The sequence below is a fragment of the Triturus cristatus genome, chromosome 9, assembly GCF_964204655.1.
Source record: "Triturus cristatus chromosome 9, aTriCri1.1, whole genome shotgun sequence".
In the NCBI taxonomy this organism is placed as follows: domain Eukaryota; kingdom Metazoa; phylum Chordata; class Amphibia; order Caudata; family Salamandridae; genus Triturus; species Triturus cristatus.
In genome coordinates, this window is record NC_140592.1 from 16,384,648 (window position 1) to 16,407,863 (window position 23,216).

Consider the following 23,216-nt stretch of genomic DNA (forward strand, 5'->3'; position numbering starts at 1 on the left):
TTTGGCAAATATATGCTATAGTCCTTAAAAGTGTAAATGTAATAAAAAGTACTAATGCTGCTGTGTAAAGGAGAGGGGTGCCAAATAAAAGACCGCGGTTTTGTTATCTGTAATGCTTCATCTCGGTCTGTGGAGGGAGCTGTCATTGTAGTCCTTTTTCTATGTCTATGACAGTGTCAAATAGTCCTGCTTTATGTCGATGGTTACTGCAAACCGTAGTCCTACTTCTATGTCTATGACCTGTCCCCGTTTTTTAGGTCTCGGCTGCGAAAGGCTGCGCTTGCGCAGTCTCGCTCCGAGATTTAATGAGTTGGAGTGACTTTGAGAAGAGGGGCTTGCACCCGCCCCTCTTCTCTCCTGTTCTCCATTGGCTGGCCTCGTAAATGCTGGCCAGCCACTGGAGAAGAGGTCCAGTCACTCCGATTAGGCCCCGTCCTTTTCGGATCGGGGGGCGTGTTTTTTGCGAGAAGTCTCAGGGAGGAGACAACAGCAAAACACGCCCCCAAATCCGAAAAGGACACTCCCTTCCTCCGAGGCATTTTCTTCTCTGCCTCGGAGAAAGGCGGTGGTGTGCCTTTTGCCTCCGTTCGAAATTAGCAGTCGCTCTCCTCAATCGCCGACAAAAAGCTTACCCATACAAGGAGCGGTTGTCTTTAATGCAATCTATAGATTACATCACAAAGCAGGCGGACCTTTGCTGTATTTGGAGCTTTTCTTTAGCCTAAGGGCCGAGGAGCTTGCCTGATATCCCGCCTCCGCTGAAGTGTACAAATGGAAAAAGGACAAGCCTCGCTGTGATCTCGAAGCGGCCATCTTTAGCGTAGAGAGGAGGAGGAGGAGGAGGGGGGTTACCCTGACGTCTGCTTGTGGGATAAACATGTTTTAGCATTTTGATAATAATTATTGGTAATATTATTTAATTTTGGAAAAGAGTTGCAGACCCTCAGACCACAGGCTAAGACAGAACCACTGGCAACCTGAAGTCTTTGGTAAACTTGAGGCAGGGTTCACGCTGCCTTTCACCTTTCTGGTTTTGATAAATTCACACGATTTAAGTCCAGATAACAGGTTCGCGCTACATAAATATGCACAAAAAGGGGGGGGGGGGGTTGTGAATAAGCCCCTTAGTTAGTATTTGCGGCAGCAATCATTAACTACGACTTGACGTCGTGTCATTCTGCCATCCTTGATCTGTACAGAAGTTTTAGTCAAAAGCAATGTGTGTGCGGCGTCTCGAAGTCTCACTTTTATCTGCTGTAACTATAGGCTTAAATGTCCCAGCATTCCGAGCGAGGTCGACATAAAAGGCAGTGGTGGCCCGTGCCATGGGCCCTGTTGACAGTTATTGGCATTTTTAGCTAATTAAAGTCCCAGGTTCTCGCTGAATTCTGGTACCAACATTTTCAATGTTTTTATTTAAGTTTTTCAATATAGACAATAGCATATGCTGTGACCGGCATTTGAATTGCACGTGTAAACAGTTCAGGTAGCGTGGCGCATGCTACAATATTATGTTCTGCACTACAAGTCCCAGAATCCATCGGTAGGAACTGGACTGGATCAGATACTCGTCCAGGGAGCAGCTAGAGTCTCGGAGGGGTTTGATCTCCGCCACAATGTGGATTGTGGTCGGGAGAGTCGAGTGGCGATGCAGCTGCCAATCACACCCCCCCCCCCCTTCTGCGGAATGCGCCCTCCAAGGTGACTGTCACAGCTGGAAGGCGCTGCGTGGCTGAAGGGGAGGGGATACACGAGGTAATTAGATGTGAAAGTGGCGGGGCCGGACCAGCTGACTACCTTTCCAAAGTTCACGGGGACCGGCTCTCTAGTTCCCTGTTCATGACCTTTGAGACCCAGAACTGCTTATTCCCGGGGAATCTTCGGCCTATCCGGGCTGCCCTGTCTTGATAAGGTCCGGAGGGCGGGGGTTTCCACACAGACACCAGCTCTCTCTCTCTCCCCGCAGCCCTCTGGACCCCTCACGTTTTCACCGGCAGCACTGGTGTCCGGGGGCGATTGCACGCTCCGGTATGTTTGGCCCTTCTGGAACTGCGGCAGCATGGTGGGTTTAGTAGTCACTGCACGCGTAGACGCGAATGACTGCGTTTTGTTATTGTAAGGGTAGGTTCCAGCAGGGTTTGCGAGGCATTGACCCTGCCTGGGCAGACTTGATACGAGTACACACAATGCTCTATATTCGCCACCTTAACTTTGCAAGCCAAAACACTAATCGACGTCATCCATTAGGTAATCCATGTCAGCGAAGCGGTCCTCATTTGTATTTCACCTGTTTTGCTTCATCGTGATACCCTAAGAGTATTTCTTATTTCCGGATGTGTTTTATAGTTTTTTTAATCTTCATTTAACACAGGACTCTTGATTAGATGCCAGGTGTGAAACGAGTCGCCTCAAGGTGTCTGGGGAGTTCAGGTTGTAGGGGGGTGTGTTCGACGGAGGGCTCTGAAGGTGGAGAGTGTCTCATCTTGCACCTCAGTGAGTCATAAGGTGTTCACACTACATGCTCATCCAATCGTTGGCCTCTCTGCAGAGCGATAGTCATGTGTGCGTGAATTGGATTTATCATTTTATGCGAAAGTGAGTGAAAATACTGTCTGCAGGTGAGGAGAGCGTCTGCCTGGTGACATGTAAAGGGTTAGCACCTAGTTGATGACATAAGTGCGCGCGCTGTGCCCGGATTAGCAGGGTCTCCGGTCGCGAGCAAACAGCCTATTATGTAACAGTCTGGCCGAGAGTACACAAACCCGAGCCGCCCCTCTGTTGCAAAGGCTGGGAAGGAGTCGGCCGCAGTACCAGGGCTAATTTTGGTAACCAGGCGGCTGTATTACGTGAACAGGTTATTTAAGTTTAACCTGCTGCTGTGTCAATACCCAAATCGATTGTTTTCTTGCCGTGCAGTGAACGCTTCGTTAAAGGGGCGTGTTCGCTTTTTTTACATGCAATGCATTTTGAGCGCCCAGTTACCACAAACAGGTGGCACTAGAAAAAATGTAGAAGTAGCAGCCGCCAAATCTCAAAGTGACACGATCAAACAAGCACAGTGGTGAAGGATGACCCACCAGGGCAGCTGAGGGCAGAGGAAGTGTATAGCCAGCCCCAGGGCATGACACCAGAGCTTCTGCCCTGGGACATAAACCAGTGAAATTCAGCAGTATAGTTACTTGAGTCAACTATACCACTGCCTCTTTTTGTGCCGGATCGCCACCTGATGGTCAGAAGAGTAATGCCCCTTCTTGCCATGATGGCCTCTCTTATTGCCATAGTCCCCCATGCATCCGCTACGAGAGTGCCTGGCGGCACAATGGTCACAAGTGGGGGGGGTTAATGGGATGCTGTACAGGAATAACTTTGCAATGGTTTATAACTTTGCAAGTTTGTGCATGGGTGGAGCGAAGGGTAGCGCGAGGACATCGCATCCACTCCCCCCACCCACTTCCCCCTGCTCTTTCCAAGTGTTGTTTGGCAAGGGGGTTCCTTTCTGCTGCCTGAAAGCATAGATTTCACAACCATATTAAAGGGGAAAACTGTACACACTCAAGAACACTGCCTGAACACAAAATGAAGGCTGCTTGTATTTTCCTCTGCGGAACATGTTTTATTAAGTCTTTAGGTCTCGGCTAGCGAACAAGCATTTACAATGCAACGGTCTCGGCATTGTTAAAGTTAGAGCTATTGCCATTGCTCAGGACATTTTTTTTGTTTATGTTTTTTTTTATAAACATGTAAAGAAACGGCATTGTTATTTACTATGTCAATAGCTTAATCAGTGTGTGTGTAGGTGGCTCTGTGTGTGGGTGCAAATGCAATAGGTCTCGCATTTGAGAGTGATTAAGCTATTGACATTGTAAATAACAATGCCGTTTCTTTAAATGTTTTAAAAACAAAAACATAAACAAAAATAATGTCATGAGCAATGCCAATAGCTCTAACTTTACCAATGCCGAGACCATTGCATTGTAAATGCTTGTTGTTTTGAGAATCTGGTCACCCTACCCTAATGGAGAGCAGAATGCAGTGAGACTGAGTCTGCCCTGGAGAAGGGCCCAGTCCCCCTCACATGGCTCACCGGGCCCTCAGGACTGCCTCAGGCCTGACCATCGGCTCGAGGAGACAGAGGAAGGAAAGAGTAAACCTCTCTGTGATGTCCTCCCTGGAGTCAGTCCAAGGATGGAAGACGGGGCAGCGCTGCTGCTACGTACTGTGTCAGGGGCACATGCAGTCACCGCACAGCCAATCACCACGCACGAGCATCTTCAGCCAATCCCATGTCGAGAGCTCCGCCAACCAATCCAGGGTCATCAAACTTTATCACCACTAAAGAAGATATTCACCTCCTTGATTGGCGCCCGCTCCTGGGATGAGAGACGTCTGCTATAAGGAGCACAACTTAGCCCTGGGCAAGATTTAAACCACGCCAGCATAACGCACATACATTTAGGGAATTGTGGGTTACACTTGTTACATGAAATTCCTTAAATTAGGCCACGAGCTCAGCAAAAAATAGCTCACTGCAGCCGCGCACAAATAATTAAAACACATTCAATACTGAAAACTCATGCACTAGGGATCCTTGTAAAAAGAGAAAAGAAAACACCAAATCGACCAATCACCCCCCACTGCTGAGCACAAAAGAAACATTTATACCGCTCTGTCACCTGCCAGGACCCAGAAAAAGAACATTCATCAATCATATCTCATAAAGAAGGAATAAAAGAAAAGAAAATGGACAACTTCCCATCAGAGCCCAGCATTAGACGTGGAAACAAAACAGAACTGCTGATCATAGAGCCATCAATGCAAATACATAAAACGGACACTGACCGACAACACCAGAGCTCTGGCATTGAAGTACAAACAACTGACCGCACACCCATCAAAGTCCAAGAAATCCTGTAACAGAAGCCACCCCTCACAGTGTGTGTGTGAGTGGGGGGGGGGGGGGTAGCAAACCTGACCACTCACCCGTAAAACCCACAGACCAATGCCACAGATCAGAAACACTGATGACTCTCCAACCCGAGGGCAGCAGGAACACCAATGAAAGGCCAGCCCACATCCACCCACCAGAAGCCCGCAAGAGTCAAAACAAGCAATGCGCAGACAATAGGTTTCACCTCTACAATGAGAGTGCAAGCTCTCGGCGTTTGCCAATGTTTGCCTACAAACTAATATTTTAAAAAGTAAAAGAAAAACAAACATTCAAAGTACTTGAGGAAAGGAATTTAGCAGAATACCATGAGCAGATTCGTACACCCTCGCCCATGTACCACCCTCATCACAACGCGCGAGAGATGAAGACGAGTGTCTAATGACGAGCAAGGTGACGTACCGAGGTGACGTACTCACACGTCATCTTATTTGGTGACGTAACCCCCTGCTCTCCCATCATCCCTGCTGGATGTGAGTGGAGGAATGAAAGTGGAGGAAGGATATTGCCCATGGAGAATCACCCCAAGACCCCAGCGGCCTGCCCGAAGAGGTGGGCAGCTCGTCGGGGGGAAGCACGTGTGCACCGCACTCAACCGTGTGCTCCTCTGCCAACCTGCAGAGTTCACGCTCCGAGGTTTCCTGGAGGCAGGAGGAGGAGCGAACCCCCCCTCCGTCCTCTGCAGGGGGGCTCTGAGGCAGTGAGTTTTATCGCATCCCCCACCCCCAGAGGGGGGTGGAAGTAGCCCAAAGCGCCCCCCCCCCCCAGGTACTCTTGTGGCCCCACCAACTGAAGACGGCACGAGGCCAGTCGGGGTCATGGGGTCAGCTGGGGTTAGTCCACGTACTTAAGAGTGCACGCTTCAAGGCTTAAACGGTTCTATTACGCTCGCTGCACATCAGAGAGCAACGTTTGAGGCTGTCAAAGCAGAAATGCACAGGGAAGCGCCGTTTGTGACCCCCCCCCCCCCCTCACCTCCCCCGGCCTGCTCCTCGTGGGGAGGGAGTGAGATAGAAAGACACTCTAGCAGAGATTCAATGCCAAGGATATCTGTGAGGGAACGAGAATGCTCGCCCACACGCTGCCCCCACCCTCAAGAAAGCCCCCCACTCTGTCACCTCGTATCCTGCTCGTCCCCCGGCTTACACCGACCCACATAGGAAGCCAGGTGGCTGGTGGTGACGTCACCTTCAGAGAGGGGCCTCGGGGAAGTGTCATTAATATTAGGAAGCAAAGACACGTGTGTTACTTCCGGGTCCCTACCTGCCACTCTTGGTTCTTAGAATGTCAAAGATGCCCAGCCAATACCTCATCTCAGGAATAAATGCAAACTTTGGGGGGGATTTACAATTTTTTTTCGCTGGATTAGCGCCACAAAAGTGACGCTAACCAACGCAAAATATTGTTTTTGCTATTTACTTTCCAGCGCAAAACTTGTTTAGCACAGGCACCCTCAAAGTTGCGCAAAGCAGCACAAAGCGCTGCTTTCCGTTGCTCCGTGCCGAGGGTCGTTACATAGGTGGGACATGTGCATTCCGATGCAACTACCCATGCCTTGTGACACAAAACCATATTTTCAAAGATTTGTAGACATGGTTTTGCACCAAAATTAAACACCCCTTCAAAGGAGGCGCTAACACTTGGCATGCGTGCTGCACTGTGCAGCGTGTATGCAAAGTGGGAAAAGCTTTGCATCGTGTCTAGGCACAGTAGTTTGTACAGGAAGGGTACCCTTCCTGTACAAACATATGTCCAAAGCCGATCGCCTCCATATGTCCAAAGCCGACCGACTCCATATATGTCCAAAACCAACGAGTCCATATATCCAAACACAACTGAGTATGTGTCTAAAGCCGACTGAGTCCTAACGTTCGATGACTACTGAGTTCATATGCATAAAGCCGACTGAGTCGATATGTCCAAAGCCGACCGAGTCGATATGTCCAAAGCCGACCGAGTCGATATGTCCAAAGCCGACCGAGTCGATATGTCCCAAGCCGACCGAGTCGATATGTCGGAAGCCGACCGAGTCGATATGTCGGAAGCCGACAAGTCCATATGTCGGAAGCCGATCAAGTCCCTATGTTCAAAGCTGCCCAAGTCCATATGTCCCAAGCCAACCAAACCGACATGTCCGAACCCCGAAGCCGACTGAGTCGGTATGTCCAAAGCCGACCAAGCCCACATGCCCTCTATATTCCCAACGAGAAGACAGTTCTGGGAGGCGGCATTTAAGAGGATCACTGCCACACGGGTGCCACAGATCATACTTGACACTATGTTCATAATGTTGCAAACAGCACAACCGTGGAAGAACCCAAGGTGGAGCTACAAGACATTTATAACTATGAGAAACAGAGAGCGCAGACAACTCTCCCAGGAGGATCAGATAAATTCTGTGGGAAGCACCAGTGGGCAAGTTGGGGGGGGAATAATTAGCCCCAGGAACAAGTGGTAATGACCCCTCCTTTTACTCTGCGCTCTGGTCTGTGGGGTGCGTCTGTAAGTCAAGCAAGGGGCTATAGGTTATTTGCTGAACTTTTCTTGTGTTCAATAGGATTACATGAAGCGGCTGTGGTGTTGTCCTATGTAATGTCATTTACGCAGGAGTGTGCTAAATACATGTTATCATCATCATGTGAGGTATGAGTTATTATGAAAGATCAAAACACTAATACAACCTGGGTCTGTGATTGAGCAAAGAAATTACACAAAATGGTCTAGGTGAACCCCATTCTCAACGTGACAACTCTATAGGAGAGCACTCCCTTCAACAGGACCCATCAATCACTTAAGGTGGTTAATTGTTATTATCATCTGGGTCTGTGTACTCCAACCAGCAGGACCAGTTCATGAAACAGTGATCCGGTCACTAGCATAGAAGGAGCAACCAAGGAGGATTGTCACCTGATCTCTCACGAGTATTGTCTTGGATGAGGTACTACCCATAGATCAAAGGTGGGAGATCCTAAAAGTCAGCAGTAAAATCATAATAGTGAGATTTAAAAATGGCTAAGGGTGCTCAAAAGATCTTTATTAGTAGAGGACCCCTGTCACGTTTAAAAAGCAAAATGGCAATATGGCATAATTTAAATTGACATTATGCTATTGTCCATAGCAAGTACGGTCAACATGTTTCTGCCCTCAATCGATCAAAAGTATCTGGGCTTTCGTCAGGACCTACATTACTGCTGTGGTTTTTTGTGTGAAAAAACGTGTAAATAAAGTATACAAAAGTGGGGTGTGTAGATAAATTATTCCTACCGCACCGGTCAGGTTTAGAGGCAATCAAAACCGGATACCTGTGGAAATTTAAGAAGAAACAAAGACCCAATGTGTAAAACAAGCTCAATTCAAGGTCAAACATTCTCAATGACCTAAGATAGCATTAACTAATGCTGTATGGCATTCAATACTGTTCATTTTGAATTGCACTTACCCATAAACAGTGGGTACTGCCCTCACCTCAACCTGGTCTCGACTCAGGGAAAGGGGCCCCGCTCTAAAAGGACAAATTAGTAGGAGAAAGAGAAAACAGGTAATACCCGAAAAAACTCTCCTCTTTAAAAGCATGGTTTAAAACCTGAGAACTGCACCAAACTATCCCAGAATGCAAAGGCAGATATGGTATTATGAGAAAGTTATTAAGAAATCGTTAGTGTTGCAAAAACTGTGCCACATGTGCCAAGACCTTTAAATGTTCACTATCATACTGGGTAAATCTTAAGCTGTGCCAGTAGACGGGAAACAAAGAGGCAGACACAGATTGTAAAAACAAGTCACAAAACTCTAAAAAGAGTTGTCAAAGTTAAGCCACATGTGCCAACTAGACTGGTATGCAAAGGAGGGAGAAGACAAAGTCAATGAGAACCCCCTAAGACAGCGTGTACACAGTCAACCGGACTGATACATAACGAGCCTGGTAAAACCAAGGTAAGGCACCCACCCCGTCAAAAACGTCTAGGACTGGGAACCAGAAACACTCACCTGTCCGTCGGTACCCCGGGGCGGTCTTTGAGTTAAGACCGGAGGTGCCGGCGGACCCGGCGGCGAAGTCTATTTATCCCTGCTACGCCTAAGTGGATACAGGTGAGGCGGGCCGGTTTAGTTGCCCAAAGCAATGCCTGTAATCAAAAAACGCACATGCGCGGCGGAGAGACGCTTGTAATCAAGTGAAGCGCATGCGCGGCGGAGAGATCACTGACTCATTCTCTCACGCCGGCACTGCGCGGGTGCAGGATCTAACCACTGCTCTATACAGCACCCCTGTCAGACGCACTTATTATAGAGCAGAACTGTTCCCACATAGAGTAACCACAACAGTCACCACAACAGTCATGACGCTCAGAAAGTATATGGTAGTATCTGAGAAATCGGTAATTGTGTAACCTAAATCATAAGGGTGCCTACAAACAGACAAAACCCTGTCCAGGACAGGTCATTAATATGTATACATCCAAAGAGGACATACAGGGGAATTGTCTATCTCAGGTGTAACGATGTTGCATTATAGTAGCCATCTTTGCATAATACACCCTATGTAGCAAGCATGTAAAAACACATCAATAAGAGGGTAAATTCCATAACAACAGCTATGGAATCTATCTCAGGTGTAACGATGTTGCATTATAGTAGCCATCTTTGCGTTAGTACCCCCTATGTAGCAAGCATGTAAAAACACATCAATACTCAGCCAAAAAAGAGGGTAAATTTTATAACAACAGCCATGGAATTTCATCATTCAGACCCTCAGTGTCCGAGTGAAGTCTGTGCACCCATCTCTGCTCTCTGAGTAGAAGGAACTTCTGGATGTCAGTGATATGAGGTGGAATGTGTGGTCGTTCTAGAACCACCCACTGAAGCTCGTTCTCTTTGTGTCCCACCGATATGAAGTGATTAGTGAGCTTGGTAGCACTCTTTTTACACCGGATGGTGCTCTTGTGCTCCGATATTCTCACCTTGACCTTTCGTGATGTCATGCCCACGTAGTTCTTGTTGCAGGGGCATTTTATTAGGTAGATCACTCGTTCGCTGTTGCAGTTCGCTTTAAGGGACCAGGGTCTATTCGTCCCTATCTCTACCTCGGTAGTATGTCGAGTCTGGGGGCATACTGCACAATTCCCGCATGGGAAGTGGCCTACAACTGGTGGTAACCCCCAAAGTGTAGTTGCTTCTTGATTTCTCAATACCCTGGGGCGCGTATGCACTAGTCGGTCTTTCAGATTGGAGCTCCTTTTAAAGGCAAAAAGGGGAGGGGGTAAAGGACTACCCTCTATTTTGAGAAACCTCCAGTTCTTCAGGATGCTCTTCTTGAGTGCATTGGAATAGTTGCAAAAAGTGTTGACACAGGTGATTCTTTTGTTCTCTTCAATGGGATTCTGTGTCCTTTTCTCGAGCAGGGCTCCTCTATGGTTGTTTCTGGCTCTCTTCATAGATGTTTTTATGATTTTCATAGGATACTGTCTCTCCTGCAATTGTGTAGATAAAAGAGAAGCATGTTCACGATATTTTGACACCTCAGAACAATTCCGACGAATACGAAGGAATTGTCCAAATGGGAGGTTCTCCCTTAGAGCCCTAGGATGATAGCTCTGGAAATGCAAAAGGGAGTTCCGTGCCATTGGCTTCCTGTAAAGTTCAGTACTGAGGTTGCCATCCTTCGGTCCAATCCTTAAATCCAAAAAGGATATGCTTTCCCTTGAAAACTCGCAGGTGAATTTGAGAAACCTGTTCTGGTTGTTCAACCAGGTGTGAAACTCCTTGATGGTCTCGATATTATGAAAGATACCTTGCCGGTGACTTTGGGGTCCATGGCAGACCCTGTTTATTTGCCTACGGCACCAGCCAATAGGAAGCCATTGTTTGTTTCTTCAGCCTTTGCTGCACAGTCCTGTGCAGCCGCTGCGTACGGCAGTGGTGCTGTGTCCACCGTGTCCACTGTGCCCACCAGGCCCACCTGGCTTCTCTCCTACTCGGCAGGCTCTTTACCCTCGAGGCCTTGGTTAATGTCACCCTCCACGTACAGCAGCTCACGAGCTTGTTTCTGGATGCCGTTCCGCCCACACCCAAGGCACAGCAACTTATACTCACAATCATTATCTTAGACGCCATCTTACTGTACACGCCCTAACCACGTGTGACGTCCAAGAGTCTGCGTCTCATTGATGCCCAAGGGTAGGTGGTACTCAGCATCTTACGCCATTGGTCCAAAAATAACTACAAATGGACCTCGCAGAAAGCAGCCGCTAGACAGAACCAATGCTCGCTCTTGCACATAACACAGCGTTACTAGTGAATCACGGTGAAACCAACAGCACTATATGTACCAACACACACACTAGAAACACAAGCATAAGTACAGCACATGCTTATGCACACACCATTGGATCATGTGTCACTAGGACTATTTGTGGGGCATAAAGAGAAATACCTGACCGCCATCACCTAGTCCTAGAGAAAATGAAAGTTTCTTTCAGCCCCCCATCCACATGCAGACAACACAGAGATCTTCCAAGTTGAAACTCAGTTTACCTTCACACGAACCTACACAAACCACTTGTAAGCACAGAACACTTCTCTAAGGCCTCGCACAACCAGCCCTGGGGTTGATGGCGCTCACCAGTCCACAGGGAAGGTCGCGTGAGATTGAGAACGAATTACGGGGCCATAATAATAGCACACGTGCTATAGAGTGACAACAACATAAACACCAAGATATCTACCGCTCAATCACTGCACCGCGGGGCATCTCACCTGAGCACCACCCGACATCCTCTTCTCATTCACCTCGCCCACAAACCTTGGGGGCCGCAAGAGTGCCTTCTCAACCCCCGTAAGATCCAGCCCATGTCAGGTCTGGCTCAGCCTGGACCCTCACCAAGGCTTGACTCTGGCCGGCCTCCTCATTGGCCAGCTCCACCACGCCTTCCGACCCCGGCCACGCCTCTCCAGGCTGCCTGTCACTGACACCGGTCCGTTATAGACTGCCCTTCACAACAATATTTAAAGTTGTCTACCCCAGCCATCCCTTACACACTGGTGCTCACCACTCAAGACTGCCCTCGCCTTCCTTCCACATGACTGCCTACTACACATGTCAGAGTGCGGGTCCCCCCTCATCCTGCCGGGCTGCACCGGACGCTCTTTATTCTGCTTCCGGTGTGCTGTCATTCCTCATTCCATGCACCTGGGCACACCGAAGACACCATAACTCACAAAACACCGAATAAACGCGCGCTCTGGCACTCTGTGTGGGCGGGAGATGAAACAGCCTCGAACCAGGACATTCCAAAAGATCGTCTACGTTTAGATAAGGCCCCCTGATATCCTGGTTAAGAATAAGATATGCGGAAGACCACTCTAGAGAGAGCTGACCTCTTTGATAGTCCTCAAACTATTATATCATTCTCCAAGTGAGGACTAAAGATAGATCTCCTGGCCTCTTCCGGCAGAGAAGGGAAGCCAGGGCCTTGGGGAAGCAAAGAGTGTCCGACTGGACCCCAATGGTGGCCCCGGACCAGATGGAACCTCGTCTATATTCTCCTTCACAGCACCCAGAGATTTGATGTGATTCATATAGCGCACTTCCTGGTCTCGTGACCTAGGACAGCTTTCCATGAATCTGAGCTCATGCCTCGTCCTTGAGACTCAGCTCTGCCCAGAATGCACTTCATTTATTTTTCTTTTGCAAGTTCGGCGTTATCCCTAGGGAAAGGTTTTTACTGCCACTCTTGAGGGGCCGAAACGTTAGGTTATGTCGCCCGCTCTGCGCCAACTACAGCTGCTGTCATCTCAATACATCTGTGATCTGTTTGATGGCGCATAAACTCCTCTCTGCGGCTGTTAAGCTGAGGAAAGAGGTGGGGAAGTCACTGCGGATCACGCTCTGGGGTTGTAAGTGTGTGTGTGGGGTGTTGATTGATTATTTGAAAATCTTGTAATGTTATTTGGAAATGTTGTAATAGGCACAGCGACGCCGAGAGGTTTCCCGATGCAGGATAGATGCAGATAGGGTATCCCAGGACGAGGCTTCATGTTTTTAGGGAAAGACAAGTAATAAATTGCAGTTTCTAAGATGGCAGGCAGAGAATGCCACAATTTAGGACCAGGGTAGGCTAAAGAGCGGCCCTTCGTGCGGGTTAGACGGAACCTCGGCACAGAAAACGAAGCGTGACTCGAGGATCTCGATGGACAAACAGGCTGATAAGGAACAGCCAGTTCCCGACTGTATGGAGGAGCCATGCTTGGCCTTGAATATATATCACGGTGCCTTGAGCTCAGTGTGTTTAGCCACCTTCAGCCAGAGCAGTGCCTGAAACAGATGGGAGACGGAAGCATATTTTGGAAATCGAAAGAGCCTGCAAGCGGTGGATCGAAGTGCACCCAGGTACAGCACATTCATAATCCAATCTGGATACGACTGGAGCCCCAATTACAGTCCTTTGAGCCGGGAGGGGAATTAACAAAGAATCTTTTTCTGCCATTTAAGGACTGAAAAACAGGTGGCAGTGACCTGAGTCAGCAGTGGTTTCAAAGAAAGTTTATCGTTGATAAGAAATCCCAGATTTTTACTGTCAGTAGACGGGGTGGGCGGAATCCCCACAGATTCCCGCCAGTGTCTCGGCCCCACAGGGAGGCGTTGCTACCCAGGACCAAGACCTCCGTCACCATTGAGCCTGAGCGCGTTTTTATTCATCCATGAGGACATTTTCCTCAGGCCCAGGTTCAGTGAAGAAGGGTCATGGTTCTGAGCCGACAATAAAGAAAAAATAATCTGTGTGTCATCAGCGTATGAAAAAAGGATAAATCTGCAACTCTCTATTAAGGCTGCCAATGGGAGGACAGATATGTTAAAAAGCAAGGGGCTCAAAATGGAACCCTGTGGAAACCAGAAGTAAGGGCTTGTGGCGTGGATCTCACATGAGTCCAAAACACCTGAAAAGTAAGGTATTTTAGGAACTAAACAAGCCCTCTCAAGACGGAACTTTCAAAGCCTAAAGACTCTAGTCTGCCAGCCAGGATAGGCTAAGACGCTGTGTCGAAAAGCCCCTGGCAGTAGTGTTAACCACCAACTCATGCAAGATTACAGTAGTGTTCACCCCCACCTCATGCAAGTCTGTCAGTTGTGTTAACCACCAACTCATGCAAGATTACAGTAGTGTTCACCACCGCCTCATGCCAGATCACAGTAGTGTTCACCACCACCTCATGCAAGAACAAGTAGTGTTCACCCCCACCTCATGCAAGTCTGTCTGTAGTGTTCACCAGCACCTCATGCAAGATCACAGTAGTGTTAACCACCACCTCATACAAGATTACAGTAGTATTACCCACCAACTCAAACAGGATTACAGTAGTGTTAACCACCAACTCATACAGGATTACAGTAGTGTTACCCACCAACTCATACAGGATTACAGTAGTGTTCACCACCACCTCATGCAAAATTACAGTAGTGTTCACCACCGCGTCATGCAAGATTACAGTAGTGTTCACCACCGCCTCATGCAAGATCACAGTAGTGTTCACCACCACCTCATGCCAGATCACAGTAGTGTTCACCACCACCTCATGCCAGATTACAGTAGTGTTCACCACCGCCTCATGCCAGATCACAGTAGTGTTCACCACCACCTCATGCCAGATCACAGTAGTGTTCACCACCGCCTCATGCCAGATCACAGTAGTGTTCACCACCGCCTCATGCAAGATCACAGTAGTGTTAACCACCACCTCCTGCAAGATTACAGTAGTGTTCACCACCACCTCATGCAAGATTACAGTAGTGTTCACCACCGCGTCATGCAAGATTACAGTAGTGTTCACCACCACCTCATGCAAGATTCCAGTAGTGTTCACCACCACCTCATGCCAGATCACAGTAGTGCTCGGTGTGGTTCACCAGGCAGAGCAGCCAGCAGTATAGTGAACAAGGCTTTCTCAAAGTGAAATGCCTCGACATGCTTAATGCAGACAGCCATCGCAGCTCTGCCCCCGGCACAAAGGCAGAAACAGAGGTAATACATCTCTCCAACACCTCGTGAGTCACCATTTAAAGATCAGATTTACACATATTTTGGAAATCCAACCATTTTCTTTAAACATCAGTTTATTAGTTTTGAAAGTACTCATATTTTCATCTCAAATGCGCGCCTTCAATTCTGGAAAAACATATGTTACTTGAAAACCAAAGCTTCTGATATGGTGGGCTGGGCTGCACGCGGGGGAGGGGGGGGGCACCTTATAGGAGGCTGGAGAAGGGCAAGTAGCTCGCAAGCTACTGGTTGGAGACGCGCGGCCTAGAGGGCCCGCCCGCCCGCCGTGTCACGTCATGTATGCATTATTCATTGGGAGCCATACTGTCTCTAGTATTTCTTGTCATGCCTGTTTGTCTGGATGCAATTACCTCTCAGGCAGGATGAAATGCTATTCCAGCGCCTTGATATTTATTTATTTTATGGAACAGTTCTATATCGCGCTCCTTCCCCCTACATTATTTGTGTTGTTTCCATTGAACTAAACAGTGCAGCGACAGAACCATGGACTGGGACAAGTTAGAACTCTGTCCCTATGGATTCAATACATTAGGATACATTATGTCATACCAAGCTGGAAGGAGGCAGTGGAGTCCATGGTAAGTAATGCTACGTTCTGCCATGCCATATCACATGTGATTTATTATTAGATACTTTGTTTGCATAACACTCAGTGCATGACTTCATTGCTTCTAGAGAGCTTGCTTACCTTACAAGGTGAGGCCAGGTTGCGCGTCAGTGAGTCGAGCCGCTGACTATACTCTGTGAATCGCTTCTGGTAGCGCAAGGCCGTCATCTGCAGCTCGTTCTGCAGGGAGCAGAGGCGGGACAGCAGCGACTGCTCCCGCTTACCCGCGCGCAGTGCTTGCTTCTTGAGCTGGCCCTCTAGCATCTGCACGCGGGCCTGTAACGCGGTGCTATGCGACTGCAGGGCAGCAGTGCAGCGGTGCGTGCCTAACCGCCGCTCCTGGTAGGTCAACTCCAGGCCGCAACCTTGTTGGCACCGCCCAGCTGGCCGCTGTTCACAGGCCTCACGCATGTGGCCCTCCACATCCCGCAGGCTCAGCACCTGCCCGCAGCCTGGGTGCCGGCACGCGGTTGGGGCATAGTCGCATGTTTCAACGTGCTCCGCCAGGTGCTGCAGCTTGACCACTCGTCCACACCCGCGCGCCTGGTGCTCACACTTGATGTCTAGCTTCAGGATAAGGCTCTTGAGTGGCAGCACATGGTTGAGCTCCTTGGCCGAAAGCCTCTGGCACTTTACAGGGCAGCTGCCATGCTGCACCACCCAGGGCAGCACGCAGCCGGCGCAGAAGACGTGCCCACAGGGGGTGGTCAGAGGGTCTTCCAGCACCCGGTTACACAAGTTGCACTTCAGGTCAGGATCCACCTCCCCGCTAAAGCGCTCCAACTCGAAGCCCATGGTGGACGTGGCCTGGCCCTGGGGACTCACTGGGTGCACAGTAGGTGGAGCCTGTAGTGTACACTACTCATCACAATTGGGGTCGGATGTGCCCTCCCAAGAGGGCCAGAATGGATAACCAGTTGCACTCTGACTGCACCTCCAATCAGGCCTGGATGTGTCCCTCCAACAGTGCTCTGGGGCAGCAGGGCAGGCCTGGAGCTGCTCCCCTTGTACCTCCAGTAACTGTGTCTGCAACAGCGCCCGGAAATTCTCCTCCAATGGACATGAAACAACTCCTTGGAAAGTGCCTTAAAGAGCTCCTTGAATAGTGCCTAAAACTGCTCCTTGGATGGTGCCTAAAACAGCTCCCTGGATGGTGCCTAAACAGCTCCTTGGATGGTGCCTAAAAAAGCTCCTTAGATGGTGCCTAAAACAGCTCCTTGGATGGTACCTAAAACATCTCCTTGGATAGTGTCTGAAAGAGCTCCTTTGATGGTGCCTAAAACAACTCCTTGGAAAGTGCCTTAAAGAGCTCCTTGAATAGTGCCTAAAACAGCTCCTTGAATGGTGCCTTATCCAGCTCCTTGGATGGTGCCTAAAACAGCTCCTTGGACAGTGCCCAAAACAGCTCCTTTGATGGTGCCTAAAACAGCTCCTTGCCTAATAGAGCTCCTTGGATGGTGCCTAAAACAACTCCTTAAAAAGTGCCTTAAAGAGCTCCTTGCATAGTGCCTAGAAGAGCTCCTTGAATAGTGCCCAAAACTGCTTCTCCAAATCAACAACTGGAACAGCTCCTTCAATAGGATTGCAGACCATTCCTTCGACAGCGCCTAGAAGTGCGTCTCCAAGCAGTAAACAGAAGTGCTCTTGTAATAGCTCCTGGAACTTGCCTCTGATAGCGCCAAGCAGTGTCCTCTGACGCGAGCATCTGCTTCTCCGCTGGGGCCACTGCTGCACCGGTGTTTGACAGCAGCAGGGCTGGGGCTCTGCTTGAACCTGCAGCCGCTCTTGGACCTCCGTGGGGCTTCGGACGCTTCACCGGTGCTTGACAGCAGCAGGGACTGCTCTTCCAGCTCCAGGAGGAAGCAGGGCTCCGGCTCCTGGAGGAAGCAGGGCTCCGGCTCTCGCTCCTGAAGGAAGCAGGGCTTGAGCCTCCTCCGGTGCTTGACTGCAGCAGGGTCGCACTCCCAGCGCCTGGAGGAAGCAGGGCTCCGGCTCCTGGAGGAAGCAGGGCTCCGGCTCTCGCTCCTGAAGGAAGCAGGGCTTGAGCCTCCTCCGGTGCTTGACAGCAGCCGGGCGGGTACAGCTCGTGCAGTCCTTGCAGGCAGAAGGAAGGAACAGTTTCTTCGGTCCTTGCAGGCAGAGGGCAGGAACAGTTCCTTCAGTCCTTGCAGGCAGAGGGCAGGAACAGCTCGTGCAGTCCTTGCAGGCAGAGGGCAGGAACAGCTCGTGCAGTCCTTGCAGGCAGTAGGAAGGAACAGTTTCTTCGGTCCTTGCAGGCACAGGGCAGGAACAGTTCCTTCAGTCCTTGCAGGCAGAGGGCAGGAACAGCTCGTGCAGTCCTTGCAGGCAGAGGGCAGGAACAGCTCGTGCAGTCCTTGCAGGCAGTAGGAAGGAACAGTTTCTTCAGTCCTTGCAGGCAGAGGGCAGGAACAGCTCGTGCAGTCCTTGCAGGCAGAGGGCAGGAACAGCTCGTGCAGGGACTGCCGCAAAGTTGCACTAACTTGTAAGTTTTCTGAGTGTCAGTCCTGGTGATGCCCCCTCCGCCTGTGAGCAGCAGGCACTGGACCTGCCCCTGCGCCTGTGAGCAGTAGATCTGGAGCTGCTCTCCTGCCTGTGAGCAGCAGTCCAAGGAGCTGCCCTCCTGCCTGTGAGCAGCAGTCCAAGGAGCTGCCCTCCTGCCTGTGAGCACCAGATCCGAAGCCTCCCTCCTGCCTGTGAGCAGCAGTCCAAGGAGCTGCCCTCCTGCCTGTGAGCAGCAGATCCGAAGCCCCCTCCTGCCTGTGAGCAGCAGTCCAAGGAGCTGCCCTCCTGCCTGTCAGCAGCAGGACTGGGGCTGCTGCTCTCCCAGTGCCTGTGAGCCCAAGACTGCAGGCAGTCCGTCAGTGCCTCAGACTTCCCAGGACAGGCTCTGGAGGAGTCTGGTACCACATTCTCTGTAGTGGCTGCTCACTCACTTTCACAGCAGCCCTCCTCGAGCAGCGCAGCAGCCCAGTGTGGAGAAAAGACACGTGTAGCGCATCACTGGCATGTGTGAGGCATCCAGGCGCTCCCAGCACCAGAGGGAGGAGCCAAGACCTGTGTAGCGCATCACTGGCATGTGTGAGGCATCCAGGCGCTCACAGGACAAGGGGAAAACCTGGCCGGAATGACCCGAAGAACATAGATGAGAAGAGCCCAGACCTCCATACTAAAGGCATTTTCCATCTTTACAAGGGCAGCTTCTGCGAAGGACAGTGTGGTGGTCACTGAACGTGCAGATAAGGACCTAGGAAAGACACGCACGAGGCACCACGGCAGAAACTGGAATGGAAAGAGTGTGTGCCGAGAGGCAAACCATGATTTGAGAGTTACTAAAGACAAAACGGAACCACTTCTGAGTCTCGGCCGGAGCTGGCTTCCCGTCCCTGCTCCAGGCTGCCCCTAGCGCCGAGAGGCAGCGGTGAAACACTCAGCGCCTGTTCCCGCCGGACTGAAAAGTGAGACTTCTGGTCAGCAGGGCATGCAACCAGGGTCAGATTGGGATCACAATTCGGCCCGGCCACTCCCCAAAAAGTGGCCCACATTCCTGGATCCCTCCCGTTCACAAAACAGCATTTGGCTAGTATCAACTGGCTCATTTTTAGAGAAATGTTTGATAACTTATGTATTTTAAAGCTGATAGAGCCAGAAACATTGGTGAAAACTAGAATCACTACATTTTGGCGGGGCGGGCGAAGTGAAATAAAGGGGCCCAAAGGCGACAACTCCTGATATGGCTATGTTTGTCACCTGCCGGCATTACCAGTATTGTAATGCACCAGGCGATCTACGGGGGCGGGAGGCATAAATAGGGCCTGGCCAGTAGCCCGCCTCCCCCAGCAATGCCCATAGCGGCCTCCCCTCCCCAAGGCGTGGCCTCTCGAGAGAGATGGAAGGGGGGGGGGAGGCTCCGACGGGTGGCCACTAGAGAGCTGCCCTGCTGATGTCCCCCTGCGTCGGACGCGGGCAGCGGCATTACCAGTATTGTAATGCACCAGGCGGGCAACTAGAGCCAAATTTCGGGGGGGGGGCTGAAAAAGATTTCGGGGGGGCTAAGTCTTCCAGCCATAGGCAGAATGGCTGTAAGAAGGGGTGAAAATACAACAAAAGCCTCATTAACGAGTAAATGGTCTTTTAAAGACCCGTGAAGTACTCTGGTGCGGCTGCAATTAGATGGACGCCAGCCCGCGAGGTTGTCTCAGCTGGGCTGACACATATGACGGGGGGGGGGGGGGCTGAAGCCCGGTGAGCCCAATGGGTGTTGCGCGCCTGTAATGCACTTGCCAGTACGGAAATGAAGAAAAACACCTAAAGCTGGTATTTTCTCGCCTGATCGAATGTACTTTAAAGTTTGAACAGTCAACGTAAGGTGAAAGCAGTTTAAAATGTGGTCCGAAGCTTGTTTAGTGATCCGTGACTGATAGTTAAAACTAAAAAAGGGAAGAAAAGCCATGTTAAGAAGAAATACAGACTTTTTTATTATTGAATAAAGGATCCTCTCTCATTATGAAGTTCCAGCCTTTTGCAGATTCTTAAAAAATGAGCAAACAGAAGGTTATGTTTTTTTATTGTAGTTTTATATAGTGTAAACTCGCCCAAAGGGAGCAATTCTATGAGCACCAGTATTTTAGGCCTTGCGCAATTCAGTTATTTGCCCAGAATCACAGGATGTTGAGGTGAGGCTGGGACTCAAACCTATTTCCATAGTTCCACATTCGACAGCTCTGGCCCTAACATTACGTGATCTAAATTCCCTGGGCTGGGAAAGGTGCTTCACAGCGAGGTTTATGCAATCATACACCCCCGCCCCCCCCCCGCCACCACCAAGGTCTGAGAGACAAGGAATGAGGTGCCAACGACAGGCCCTCAGCACGGCCATTCACTGACTCACCCCAGCCCAGCCAACTCCAGCCTTGGGTGATGGCCAGGGAGGGGTGAAGAAAAGCACAGAGCTGCTGCTCCAGGAGAGCCGAGGTGCCAACGACAGGCCCTCAGCACGGCCATTCACTGACTCACCCCAGCCCAGCCAACTCTAGCCTCGGGTGATGGCCTGGCAGGGGAGGGTGAAGAGAAGCACAGAGCTGCTGCTCCAGGGGAGCCGGGGTGATGATGGCCCACAGCAGGGGAGGGGGGCATTACTTCTGGGTGTCTACGCCGAGCCCTCGGGAGGCCAAGATAAAGTCTGCAGCGGACAGAACAATATAGGCCTAGCGACGCTGCTCTAAGCGACCCCCTCGGAGCCTCCTTGCTCATGATGCTGCCCCCCTCAATCCCTCCTTACAGTGGCCTGGTGGGGAAGACAATAAGGCTCTGTGCGCCATTGTCAAAAACCGGCCCACTGGTGACCCTTCGGCACCGACCCATCAGCCAATGCCCGACTGCCCCGTTACCAATCCGATGCTGCATGCAACCGTGCACAGCGGAGATTACATTGTGTCGTAACACGTGTATATGGTGCGCAACCCCTTTAAAATAAATAAAAGAAGACAAGCCAATGGGCTTTATCAGGAGGTGAGCACAGCAATATATATCAAGCAGACCTACTGACTTTGTCAAAAAGTTACCAATAATCACAATCAAATGAATATTTCATAAATGCACACCTTGTAATGTTTAAAAATTCATATTGTTGCAACATATTTAAAAAAAACATTTTTAAAACAGCCATAAACATATGTTTGAGTCTTTTTTCACAAATTTCAGGACACAAAATGCAGCTATAAAACCGACCACAAGGGGTCCCCATATAGTCCCAGCTCTGAGCGCTTTAAAAATGATGGTGAGCTCTCCCCGGTCATGGATTCAGTGATCCAGGAGACTTGCTGTGTTATTCTTTTTTTAATTTAAATTTAAATTTTTCTGGAGTGCTACTGCACCTCCTGCAGCCCTCCACAGCATTGAATAAAACACTTGGGGGTGCTCTTCCCCCTTCCCGAGGCATCACCAGGATCAACAAATATAATAAAAAGACTTGCAGGGCTTTGGGGGCGCTCTCGGCTTGGAGCAGTGATTAATAAGTGAGGGCTCCTGACGCTCATTTATTATTCCTTTATTCTTTTTGGTTTTTTTGGGTGCCCCAGTCCCACCCGGGACACCCACACTTTCTTTTCTCTTTGGGACCACAAGGGTAGCCCTATGGCCCCCACTGTCCCTGCCGGCTCCCTAGCCAGCACCCATAGTGGGTGCCTTACCAGGCGCGGCCCTGTGCCACCCAGGCATCCACACCTTTGGTAAATGTTGGAGAGCACGGGGGAGTCCCCAGGCCCTACAGCACCTACCTGCCTCCCAGCCAGCTCCTATCCTGGGTGCCGGCAGGCGCTGGTCATTAATCTTCAGTGGGAGTCCTGGTGCCACCTGGAGCACCCAAAACATGTACATCATTGCGGGCTGTGGGGAGACATGGGGGTCCGCTGCTGGCACTCCAGCCACCACCCATCCTGGGTGCTAGTGGGAGCCGGCCCTGTTGCTTTGCCCCCACCCAGGCAGGGGCAGCCTTTTTCTCTGCTCCTGCTCGGTGGGGGCAAAGCTGCCTGTATTTCCATTTGGTTAAGAAAGATCGGGAAGATCAGCAGCCTCCTTACAAGGGAAGCACTGACACAGGTTGTCCTAGCTATGGTTATATCACATTTAGATTTTGCCAATTCTCTCTATTTTGGCATTCCATTGTTTCTCACTAAAAGACTACAACTGGTGCAGAACGAGGCAGCATGATTGATCTTCCAGCAGCCCAGATGGCAGCGCTGGCACAGAGATTCTGGAACTCCTTTCCATCTGACATCAGAGCCTGCATTGACCTTTGAGATTCAGAAGGCTCCTCAACATGACTATTTACCCAAGCCTATTACTTACATTCAAGCATATGTTAATCCAACAGGGCCTCAGCATAACCCAGATTCAGCGCCAAGAAATCAATCGGTGTATGTGTGCTTTACAAGAGACTTTAACATAACATAACAGCACAGGAAAGTGAATGCAGGGAATGAGATTTTTTTCTCTTCCTGCACTCTTCTGGGCAGAGAATAAGACAGTGTTCCAGGGGTTGGGAACCCCAGGACACTGCCCCTTTAAGGGCCCTATGGGATGCAGGCCCTGGGTCCACTGGATGGCTTGAGGAGGGGGCCCCACGCCCCTGCCCATCAAAAATTAAATCAGCCGTAGGGGATGGGGTCCCAGAGGCCGTCCAGACGCTCAGGGAGGGCAGGGGCACATGCCCCTTCTCATAAAATATACTTTGGGCCTGAGGGATGGGTCCCGGTGTCACTGGATGCATCGGTGAGGGTGTCTACCGCCTTTCGTCTCTTAAAGTATACACCAGCTGTTCGGGATGTGGTCCAAGGGGTCTTCGAAATGTCCAGAAGGGGGCTGCATGACCCCTCCCCACCAAAATTACTTAGCCCCTGTGGAGGGGGTCTCAGAGCCTTACAGTGGCTCAAGGAGTGGGCTCACAGGCTCCAAATGTAATACCAGTGCCAATGCCCGAGCCCACCCACGGCACGTTTATTTAAAAAGGGTGGGAGAATGGAATGTAAGTTTTTTTTACAGTGGATGTGCGATACCCTTAAAAAAGGTTATGGCCCGAGTGGGGAAGAGG

The 23,216-nt window shown here is 50.2% G+C and overlaps 1 protein-coding gene across 2 annotated transcripts in view; it reads right to left on the bottom strand.

Moving 5' to 3' along the window:
- Positions 1-16,402, bottom strand: part of PDZRN3 (PDZ domain containing ring finger 3) — a 592,520-nt gene extending 576,118 nt beyond the window's left edge. For both annotated transcript variants that reach the window (XM_085624239.1, XM_085624238.1), the window contains exon 1: positions 15,689-16,402. In XM_085624239.1, the coding sequence (XP_085480365.1) occupies positions 15,689-16,402 (714 nt within the window). The remainder of the gene's footprint in view (positions 1-15,688) is intronic.
- Between the last annotated feature and the right edge of the window lie 6,814 nt (positions 16,403-23,216).